We start from the raw sequence: 12,171 nt of genomic DNA on the forward strand, positions 1-12,171 counted from the left end.
TACATACATATACATATCAACAGACACATACATATACATATCAACATATACATACCTATACATACACTTACACTTATATATACATATATACACATGTACATATTCATACTTACTTGCTTTCATCCATTTCCGCCGCCAACCCGCCACACAGGAAATAGCGTTGTTATCCCCCACTTCACCGAGGTAGTGCCAGGAAAATAGACAAAAAGGCCACATTTGTTCACACTCAGTCTGTAAATGTCATGTATAATGCACCGAAACCACAGCTCCCTTTCCACATCCAGGCCCCGCAAAACTTTCCATGGTTTACCCCGGTCGTTTTACATGCCCTGGTTCAGTCCATGGACAATTGTAATTCAGCAGAAGTTCGAAGAGTTCATTGAAACTCCACAATACACAGCATGTTTCACGAAGGTAATCTACCTCGTGAGGTTTATACAATTCACGAAGTTTTCAGAACCAAACACAAACACACAGACCAGTCGACCCTCCGGCCACCGTCACCTGGCCAAAATTGAGACATTCCAAGAGGCCGTTACAGGCAGAGTGTGTGTGTGTGTGTGTGTGTGTGTGTGTGTGTGTGTGTAGGAGGGGTGACTCAGTGAGGTGGGGATAGAGTTGTGTGGAGGTTGAGGGGAGATGGAGATTGATCTAGGTAGCGAGATGTGTTCAGTTAACTTCCTTATGCTCCCGTGTCCTAAGATTCATTCATAATGATATGGCTCATGATGGGATGTGCTTTAAAGTTGCTTACGGAGAGGTTAAAGTTATCACTACTAACAATCAAGATATAATCCATAACATTACGAGCATCATCATCAGATGAGAGGTATTATGTAACTGGGTTGTTAAGGTGTACAGTGTAATTATCTTCCTGGCAGTACTTAACAATGACTGTGGTCACCTCTGCGTACAGACCGCCCGTGCCAATAACATTCATCTGTTTCACTTTTACCTGTATGGCCAATACATATATCTTGACATGCCTTACATTTAATATCATAAATGCTTCCAATTTTCTGATAATTTGACTCAGTTTTGATTTAGGTCGTATGGATTGTGTTGTTATATTGGATGGCAACATTACAAACATTAATGTCTAGTAACTGTTTTACATTAGCTAGATTTCGTCAATATGGCAACACCAAACATTTAGATCTATCATCCTTTTCTATATATTTGTTACCAGTTGTATAGAATGTCTTGATGGCTTTCCAGTAACCCTTGTTTACAAACCACTCTGGATAACCTAACCTCCTAAAATTACATATTACATGGTTACACTCATCTTCAAGACTGTGGCATCACATAGCCTTTGTGCTCTTTAAGATATGGACATACGACAAGTGATCAGAGTTCCTTGTTATCAAGACATCAAGATACATCAACAACGTATCTAAGTCAAATTTTTGGATGATAACTGATGGATGTTAGCATCTCAGTCTCAAGATATTCCATGAATAAGTCACTGAGAATAGGACTACGGGGATATCCCATAGAAGTAAGGGGATATCCCATAGGCCTAAGGGGATATCCCATCGCTCGACGAAATTTATATCTTGGAAAAGAATCATTGGGAACACACAGTTCTATTACGTCAATGAAGGTTTTCCAGCGTGGGGGCAGAATACACTGAGATACGGTATCTCCTCCTTATGTAAGTGATGGTTTAATTAATAAGGATGTTGATGAACAGAGAATTTACATCAAAACTAATGAGTTTATGTTCAGCCAAATTAATGTTCCTGGCATTGTTTACAAAAATCTAAGCAATTTGTCACATGTAATGGCTAGGAACTGTTTTAGCTGGGTCATCATGAGGGGAGGGTCTACAGGTGTGTGTGTTTATGTTTGGTTTTGAGATTGTATTGTATACAACTGATTAGGTGGATTTTTTCCGTGAAACTTGTAATGTATTGTAAAGTTTCATTAAACTTTTTGAACTCTTGCTTACTTACGAATATCCTTAAATGGAAGTATTACAGACGAGTGTCATTCCTCTACGACACACAGGGAATACGTGAGAAATATTCTTTCTCTCCTGTTCCAAGCATGTGAAACGTCTGGGGTAAAGTATAGAAAAGTCTGTGGGGCCTGGATATGGATAGAGAGCTGTGGTTACGGTGCATTACAAAGGAAAGTTAGGGACTGAGTGTGAACGAATGTGGCCTTTTTGGTTTGGTTTTTTAGCGCTACCTCGCTGAAGCAGCGGGTGGCGATGCTGTTTCCTGTGGGGCGGGGTAGCGTCAGGAATGGATGAAGGCAAGCAAGTATGAATATATACTTTTGTATAAATGTATATGTCTTTGTATGTATATGTGCGTGTATGGGCATTTATGTGTATATATATATATATATATATATATATATATATATATATATATATATATATATATATATATATATATATATATATATATATATATATATATATATATACATATATATATATAAATGCAATTGAGTGGGACATGTATAAAAGAAAGAGACAGGAGGTCAAGAGAAAGGTGCAAGAGGTGAAAAAGAGGGCAAATGAGAGTTGGGGTGAGAGAGTATCATTAAATTTTAGGGAGAATAAAAAGATGTTCTGGAAGGAGGTAAATAAAGTGCGTAAGACAAGGGAGCAAATGGGAATTTCAGTGAAGGGCGCTAATGGGGAGGTGATAACAAGTAGTGGTGATGTGAGAAGGAGATGGAGTGAGTATTTTGAAGGTTTGTTGAATGTGTTTTATGATAGAGTGGCAGATATAGGGTGTTTTGATCGAGGTGGTGAGCAAAGTGAGAGGGTCAGGAAAAATGATTTGGTAAACAGAGAAGAGGTAGTAAAAGCTTTGCGGAAGATGAAAGCCGGCAAGGCAGCAGGTTTGGATGGTATTGCAGTGGAATCTATTAAAGAAAGGGGTGACTGTATTGTTGACTGGTTGGTAAGGTTATTTAATGTATGTATGACTCATGGTGAGGTGCCTGAGGATTGGCGGAATGCTTGCATGGTGCCATTGTACAAAGGCAAAGGGGATAAGAGTGAGTGCTCAAATTACAGAGGTATAAGTTTGTTGAGTATTCCTGGCAAATTATATTGGAGGGTATTGATTGAGAGGGTGAAGGCATGTACAGAGCATCAGATTGGGGAAGAGCAGTGTGGTTTCAGAAGTGGTAGAGGATGTGTGGATCAGGTGTTTGCTTTGAAGAATGTATGTGAGAAATACTTAGAAAAGCAAATGGATTTGTATGTAGCATTTATGGATCTGGAGAAGGCATATGATAGAGTTGATAGAGATGCTCTCTGGAAGGTATTAAGAATATATGGTGTGGGAGGAAAGTTGTTAGAAGCAGTGAAAAGTTTTTATCGAGGATGTAAGGCATGTGTATGTGTAGGAAGAGAGGAAAGTGATTGGTTCTCAGTGAATATAGGTTTGCGGCAGGGGTGTGTGATGTCTCCATGGTTGTTTAATTTGTTTATGGATTGGGTTGTTAGGGAGGTGAATGCAAGAGTTTTGGAAAGAGGGGCAAGTATGAAGTCTGTTGTGGATGAGAGAGCATGCGAAGTGAGTCAGTTGTTGTTCGCTGATGATACAGCACTGGTGGCTGATTCATGTGAGAAACTGCAGAAGCTGGTGATTGAGTTTGGTAAAGTGTGTGAAAGAAGAAAGTTAAGAGTAAATGTGAATAAGAGCAAGGTTTTTAGGTACAGTAGGGTTGAGGGTCAAGTCAATTGGGAGGTAAGTTTAAATGGAGAAAAACTGGAGAAAGTAAAGTGTTTTAGATATCTGGGAGTGGATCTGGCAGCGGATGGAACCATGGAAGCGGAAGTGAATCATAGGGTGGGGGAGGGGGCGAAAATCCTGGGAGCTTTGAAGAATGTGTGGAAGTCGAGAACATTATCTCGGAAAGCAAAGATGGGTATGTTTGAAGGAATAGTGGTTCCAACAATGTTGTATGGTTGCGAGGCCTGGGCTATGGATAGAGTTGTGCGCAGGAGGGTGGATGTGCTGGAAATGAGATGTTTGAGGACAATGTGTGGTGTGAGGTGGTTTGATCGAGTAAGTAATGTAAGGGTAAGAGAGATGTGTGGAAATAAAAAGAGCGTGGTTGAGAGAGCGGAAGAGGGTGTTTTGAAATGGTTTGGGCATATGGAGAGAATGAGTGAGGAAAGATTGACGAAGAGGATATATGTTTCGGAGATGGAGGGAACGAGGAGAAGTGGGAGACCAAATTGGAGGTGGAAAGATGGAGTGAAAAAGATTTTGTGTGATCGGGGCCTGAACATGCAGGAGGGTGAAAGGCGGGCAAGGAATAGAGTGAATTGGATCGATGTGGTATACCGGGGTTGACGTGCTGTCAGTGGATTGAATCAGGGCATGTGAAGCGTCTGGGTTAAACCATGGAAAGTTGTGTGGGGCCTGAATGTGGAAAGGGAACTGTGGTTTCGGGCATTATTGCATGACAGCTAGAGACTGAGTGTGAACGAATGGGGCCTTTGTTGTCCTTTCCTAGCGCTACCTCGCACATATGAGGGGGGGTGGGGGATGGTATTCCATGTGTGGCGAGGTGGCGATGGGAATGAATAAAGGCAGACAGTGTGAATTGTGTGCATGGGTATATATGTATGTGTCTGTGTGTGTATATATATGTGTACATTGAGATGTATAGGTATGTATATTTGCGTGTGTGGACGTGTATGTATATACATGTGCATGGGGGTGGGTTGGGCCATTTCTTTCGATTGTGTTCTTGCGCTACCTCGCAGACGCGGGAGAAAGCGACAAAGCAAAAAAAAGAAAAAAAAAAAAAATATATATATATATATATATATATATATATATATATATATATATATATATATATATATATATATATATATATATATGTGGGGTGGATGGGCCATACTTCGTGTGTTTCCTGGCTATATCTGGCTAACGCGGGAAACGGCGACCAAGTACAACATAAACAAAGCCTCACTACTTACCGACAACATGGAGGAGAACCCTGGCGTTGTGTGTGGGCGATGACTGGAAGTCGAGGCGGCAGCGATACTCCCCCTGGTCGCTGAACTCCACCTCCCGCAGGAGGAGCGACCAGCTCCACTGCCACTTCTGGAGGCTGGCTCGGCCCTTGAACACGTCCGCGGTGCGCGTGCTGCCCCTGAACACGTCTGCTGCCTGTATGCTGCCCGTAGAGACGTCGGCACTGTGTGTGGCGCCCCTGAAGACGTCTGGGGCGAGTGTGTTGCGTCTAGACGTTACTATGGCGTGTATGCTTCTCCCAGACACGTCCGCGAAGTGTGTACCGTCGCCCCACTCCTGCTGACCGTGGGCGCGGGAGTCCATGCTGCAGGGAAGAAAGAAAGAGATAGGTAGATAATAGATCGATAGATAGATAGATAGATAGAGAGAGAGAGAGAGAGAGAGAGAGAGAGAGAGAGAGAGAGAGAGAGAGAGAGAGAGAGAGAGAGAGAGAGAGAGAGAGAGAGAGAGAGAGAGAGAGAGAGAGAGAGTTACATTTTCTCTAAGGTCACGACACAGGAATGTGCTATAACAAGTAGGTACAAATCCTGATATTATTGCCTTTAAGAATTCAAAGCAGACAATATTAAGCCGTCGAGAGGAAAGATATATCACTAAGGTGAGGTCACCATAGCACTTGTCATGACTCTCACTTCGCACTCCACCCCGACCCAAACACCCTACATCTGCCACTCTATCATCAAACCCATTCAACAGTCCTTCACAATACTCGTTCCATCTCCCCTGTAACCACTTCGTCATGTTCCCTTCACTAATGCTCCTATTCGTTCTCTTGTATCCTCACGCTATTCATTTTTAACCGAAACATTCTTTTTTCCCAGACTTTGTTGTTGCTCTTTCTCTCCAGATCTCATTCGTCATCTTTTTCAACTCATGCACCTGTATGTCCTCATGTCACTTCCTCCATTACATCTCCCAGTCACTCGCACTCTTTCCCTACATGTAGAGCCCATAGAACTCTTTCCTCTTTCCCTGACAGCTTAACTTTCTCATCCTACCACACACTAGCCTTTCTCGCATGCCCACCTCCCTACCTCAGTGTGCCACATGCATCTCTCGCACTTGTAAGCCCAGCTTCCCTGAACTCTTCTCATTCCTCACCCGCTCTTTGTGTTATATTTTCTCTCACCTTTTGCTATTCTTCAGGCGGTCCCTCCTGGTATTTTCTTACACAAGCCTTTTTTCCAAGCTCACTCGCTCTCACCACCCTTTTCTCACCCACATCATTTTCTCTTTTCTTAAATCTTTTGCAAACTTTCATTCTTGCGTCCATCAAGAAAAGATCAGACTTCCCATCCCTCTTTTTTGATAAGGTATTCCCTATCACCAGTACACAACTCCTCAAGCTGTTCATCATTTTGATTAATAATTGGTACTCCTTGCCCCTAATTATAGCCCCATTCATCTTGCCTTCATTTTTTCGTCATTAATACTTTATCCTTCGCATCAAGATTCCTACCGCACTTGCTCATCTCTTCCTCAAAGACTTGCCTATTATTCTCACTCCTGCCACCAGGTACATAAGCGCTGGCCGTCCCCCACCTCTTGTAATCTACTCTCATTCTCAACCACATCAGTCTGGAAATCACTTCCTTACAGTTATTAACACAGTCCTCTTGGTCTTCCTTCATCACAATATCCATTCTTTCCTTCGCTCTCATCCTCACTTTAAACGCAACCTTTACCCCCCGGACATCCCCACATAATGCTTCACACTTTTCCTTTTATCATTACCGTCTGAAAGAGAAAAACAAAACATTACAACCTCCGTAGCGTAGCGTTCCTGACTGTGTTGCGTCTACGGGCCGCCCCGGGTCATGTTATGGGAGTATGTGAGAGAGGTTAAAAATGTGAGTTCTGAAATGATGTAGGTAAACTGAAATTGGAAGTTGAGAGGTGGGTAATTATTGGTGCTTATGTACCTGGTCATGAGAAGAAAGATTATGGGAGGCAAGTGTTCAGGGAGCAGTTGAGTGAGTGTGTCAGTGGCTTTGGGTGCATGAGACCGGGTATCAATGATAGATGATCTAAATACGTAGGTGAGTGATGCGGTGGTTGAGGGTATTATTGAAGATTATAGGGCATTTAGTATTGTGAATAGAAACGCTGAATATCTTGCGGAGTTGCCAGGTGCGTGTGAATAACTGGTTTAAAAAGCGGGACATACACAAGTGTACGTGTATGAGTAGAAGGGATGGTCAGCGGGCATTACTGTGTTACATACTATTTGATAGGAGTGTAGAAGTGACTCCTGGAGGTGAGTGTGCTGAGGTCAGCTGGTGGGATGTCTGATCATTACCTGTGGAGGCGAACGTGAAGATTTGTTGAGGTTTTCGGAAAAGAAGAAACATTATTGATAAGAAATGAGTGGCGAGAGTAAGCGAGTTTGAAAAAAAGATTTGTGTGAGGAAATCTCATGAGAAATAGCTTATAGGATGGCAAAAGGTGAGTAAACGAAGCTAGCAGAGTGAGTGAGGAATGGGAGGTATACAGGGAAGCAGCTTTGGGTTTTCTGAGAGATGGATTAGCATGCGAAAGGTAGGAGGAGGTGGGCAGGTTAGAAAAGGTTAGTGAGTGGTGGAATGAAGAAGTAAATTTGCTAGTGAACGAGAAAAGAGAGGCGTTTGGGCGGTACTTACAAGGAAGGGGTGCAAATGACGAGACGTATAAAAGAAAGCGGCAGGAGGTCAAGAGAAAGGTGCAAGGTTTGAAAAAGAAGGCAAATTAGCGTAAGGAGAGTGAGTATCAGTAAACTTTAGAGACAGTAAAATGTTTTGGAAAAGGCTAGTAATATGGGATAAAGAGGAGAACAAATAGGAACATCGGTGAAGGGGGGCAAGGGGGGAAGTAATAACAGGTAGTGATGAAGTGAGGAGACAGAGCGAGTATTTTGAAGGACCGTTTAATGTGTTTGAAGATAGAGTGGCAGATGTCGGGATTTTTTTTTTTTGGTGGGGGGGTGGTGCATGAAATGGAGAGTGGTTTGGTGAATAGGGAAGAGGTGGTGAAAGCCTTGCGTAAGCTGAAATATGTCAAGGCGGCTAGGGTGAATGTTTATTATTGAATCATTAAAAAAGGGGTTAACTGGGTTGTTGATTAGTTGGGATTTTCAATGTTTGTATAGATAATGGTGATTTGCCTGAGGATTGGCAGAATGCATGTATTCTGCCACTTTGTTGAGGCAGGAGGGAAAAATGTAAGTGTTCAAATCATAAGGAATAAGTAGTTAAATGTGCCTGGTAAGCTGTAACGGAGAGTAGTGACTGAGAATGGGAAGGCATATACAGACCGTCAGATTTGGGAGGAACAATATGATTTCACAAAAGGTAAAGAATGTGTGGATCAGGTGTTTGCTTTAACGAATATTTGTAGGAATGCTCTGGGAAACACGAGGATTTGTACGTGGTATTTATGGATCTGGAGAAGACATATGATAGGGTTGCAAGAGATGCTTTGTGGAAGATCTTAGGACTTTATAAGGTGTGGGAGAACTTTATCAAGGATGTAAGGCATGTGTACGAGGAGAAGCAGAGGAGAGTGATTGGTTCCTGTGAAGGTTGTTCTGCGGCAGGGGTGTGTGATGTCACTATGTTTAATTTGCTTATGGATGGAGTGGTGAGGGAAGTAAATGCAAAAGTCTTGGAGAAAGGTACGAGTATGCAGACTGTATGGAATGAGACGGTCTGGGAAGTAGGTCAGTTGTTGTTAGCTGATAATACAGCACTGGTGGTATATTCGAGTGAGAAACTGCAGAAGGTGGTAACTTAGTTTAAAAGAGTGTATAAAAAGAGGAAGTCAAGAGCAAATGTACATAAAAGCAAGACTTTAGGTTTAGCAGGATTAAGGGACAGAATAATTGGGATGAGAGTTTAAAGAGAGAAAATTTGGAGGAAGTGAATTGTTTAGATACCTGGGAGTGGATATGGCTGCAAATGGAGCCATGGAAGCGGATGTAAGACACAGAGAGGGTGAAGGGCGAAGGATATGGGAGCAATGAGGATGTGTGGAAGAAAAATTCTTATCTTTTAGGGAGAAGGTTGAGGGAGGGGTGGGGAGGGTGGGGCAAAATGGTTACGTTTGAAGGTATAGTAGTCCAAGCATTACTGTATGGGTGCGAGGCATGGGTTCTAGATGATGGTAAGGAAGTGTCTAAAGACGAGTTGCAGTGTGAAGTGGTTTGATCGAGTAACTAATGAAAGGGTAAGGAAAACTTGTGGTAATAAGAAGAGTGTGGTTGAGACAGCTGAAGAGAGTGTGCTTTATATGAACAGAATGAGTGATAAGAGTTTGACAAATAGGATGGATGTGTCAGAAGTGGAGGGAACAAGGAGACTGAAAGACCAATTCAGAAATGGAAGGATTGAGTGAAAAATAAGTTTGAACATTCGGGGCCTGAACATGCAGGAGGGTGAAAGGCGTTCATGGCACAGAGTGAATTGGAACATGTGATATACGGGGATGGACGTGCTGTCAATGAATTAAACCAGGGCATATGAAGTGGCCAGGGGAAACCATGTACAAGTGTGTGGGGCTTGGTTAGTGGAGAGGAAGCTGTGGTTTCGCTGCACTGCGCATGACAGCTAAAGAATTAATGTGAGTGAATGAGTTGTACATATATATATATATATATATATATATATATATATATATATATATATATATATATATATATATATATATATACTGAGTGTGAACGAATGGGGCCTTTGTTGTCTTTTCCTAGCGCTACCTCGCATACATGAGGGGGGAGGGGGATGGTATTCCATGTGTGGCGAGGTGGCGATGGGAATGAATAAAGGCAGACAGTGTGAATTGTGTGCATGTGTATATATGTATGTGTCTGTGTGTGTATATATATGTGTACATTGAGATGTATAGGTATGTATATTTGCGTGTGTGGACGTGTATGTATATACATGTGTATGGGGGTGGGTTGGGCCATTTCTTTCGTCTGTTTCCTTGCGCTACCTCGCAAACGCTGGAGACAGCTACAAAGCAAAATAAATATAAATAAATGTATATATATATATATATATATATATATATATATATATATATATATATATATATATATATATATATATATATATACATACATATGTGTGTGTGTGCGTCTGTGTCTGTGTGTGTCTGTGTGTCTGTGTGTTTTTGTGTGTGTTTATGTGTACAGACTTGGGTATGAGAGTGTGTGCACGACGAGATGTATAACGTTGTAAGTGAAGTTGATGATGCAGTTGTGAAGGCTACAGTATGCAGTTAACCTGCGCTCATGCCACCACAGTGTGGACCACGAACCCCTGAGTCGCTCTCGAACTGAGTGTATGATAGAAGTGTGTTTGTGGCAGTATAGAGCTACTGGGTCTAAAGGGTAATGCTCAGGGCTTGGCAGAGTATGGGAAGACCCTTAGTGTCTGTGTGACATCATCAACGATATAAGCTTTCGTTGCTTGTCTTGGTCGGCTCAGTAGTATGATATACTGGATGAAGATGACGATTACATTTTCCTGAAAGTCACTTAACCCGATGACTTTAGTAAGATCTTATTCTTGCTGGCGTTGACTGTCCTGTGGCGCACATACCTCCTAGCGATTCTCTGGGAGAGTCTCTGTGAATTGCCTTTGCTGGTGACACTAGAAAGCGTAACCACCACACTGGACCACCATCCTCACCTGGGTTCATGTGGCTAAACATCTTTCAGATCCTCACTTAAGTGTACGTGTGGCAGGGGTCCAGACTGTACCTCATCCCTCCTCACACTCAGTCCAAAAACACAATCTGTCTTACAACAGAACACGGCAACTCTACTCACACATCTCGCTTCTCTTACCTCTAGCTTCGCGTACGGTCACCGCTACGCGCAACCTTCCCCTCCTTTATTTCAGATCACTTACCTGATACTCGGTAGTAATCATGTTTTAAAGGCGTATGACTCTGGGTAGGATGTGATCCTTGCTCATCTGTTTTCTGCGTACCTAAACATCCCAGCGTTTCCTTCATCTTGGAGTCAAGTCTTGGTCCAGCTCGGCTCTAAGAATGGAGGATCTTGTTACCTTGTGACGAGTAACCCGTCGCTCTCACTTTGGCTATTCAGAGATATTTCAGAACTTTGCGAAACTCACTTTCTTTCAAACTTAGAGTCGCATTTCCTTATGTTGTATTATCAATGCAGTTTTTGTGGTTCACGTCTATTGGTAGATATTTCTCTCATATGACTCATCTCAGGTCCTGTTCTGTTAGCGATCTGGATGAATCTTTTGGCGCAGTTCTCGACGCCACGAGAGCATTCGACAGAGTATGATACAGATCTCTCCTTTCCAGACATCATGCTTTGGCTTTTCTGCTTCTCCCTGTTCTCTGATGCAGAGTTCTCTTTCCAGTCGTTCCATCACGGTGGTCCTTGGTGGAGCGACCTAGCCACGTGACTGGCGCTGTCCTTCAGGGTTCTGTCCTATCGCCTACCTCTCTTTTTTCATCTTCTGATCCTATTCACTTTTACGCAGACGATTCCACTCCACACATTTTATCTCATTCTCCCTCTCATCCTCCCACCAACACTCGTTCTTTTTCTCACGCTGAACATATTTCCTCGTATTCATTTGGACCGGTGCAGCTTCTCAGAATGCTATCATCAAGAGCTGCCAAGGAGTGAAGCTGGTGAAGACGAGAGAGAGGGAGACACGAGAGTCAATTTGCTCTGAGTCCATCACTGGGACACACAAGAGAAGTACACACGGTCACACCACAATGCCGCAGACGTACTCGTAAAAGTCTGATGCCCTAGAATTGATGTCCTAGAATTTTGGGCTATCTGTTGGGCAAAATGCCACAGTAAAGCTGCCATGAAGTTCATGAACCAGTTGATTGTATATCTGATAAATATTCATATCTCGCGTCTAGAGATACAGAAATGTCCATGGATCAATCTTATTCTTGATGATACATTGCATTCATAAGAATTTTCGTATTTCAAATAAAATAAATTCAGTGTTGGCTTCTAACAGATGGAAAATGAAAATCCCTCAAGTTCTGGACGAGCAGTATTCCTCTGTTGTCTTTGTCAGCTCCCCACATTAAGCTCCTCACAAACCACATGCCTCAGGATCTTCCTCTGTGTGTCTGTTGCTGTTTGTGTAGACAAAGAGAAAGT

General features: G+C 42.5%; 1 protein-coding gene across 1 annotated transcript in view; it reads right to left on the bottom strand.

Moving 5' to 3' along the window:
* Positions 1 to 12,171, bottom strand: part of LOC139760960 (uncharacterized) — a 368,653-nt gene that overhangs the window by 89,936 nt on the left and 266,546 nt on the right. Inside the window, exon 3 of the mRNA XM_071684743.1 lies at positions 4,967 to 5,328. Within this exon, the coding sequence (XP_071540844.1) occupies positions 4,967 to 5,328 (362 nt within the window). The remainder of the gene's footprint in view (positions 1 to 4,966; positions 5,329 to 12,171) is intronic.

The sequence above is a fragment of the Panulirus ornatus genome, chromosome 38, assembly GCF_036320965.1.
Source record: "Panulirus ornatus isolate Po-2019 chromosome 38, ASM3632096v1, whole genome shotgun sequence".
NCBI classification, from domain to species: Eukaryota; Metazoa; Arthropoda; class Malacostraca; order Decapoda; family Palinuridae; genus Panulirus; species Panulirus ornatus.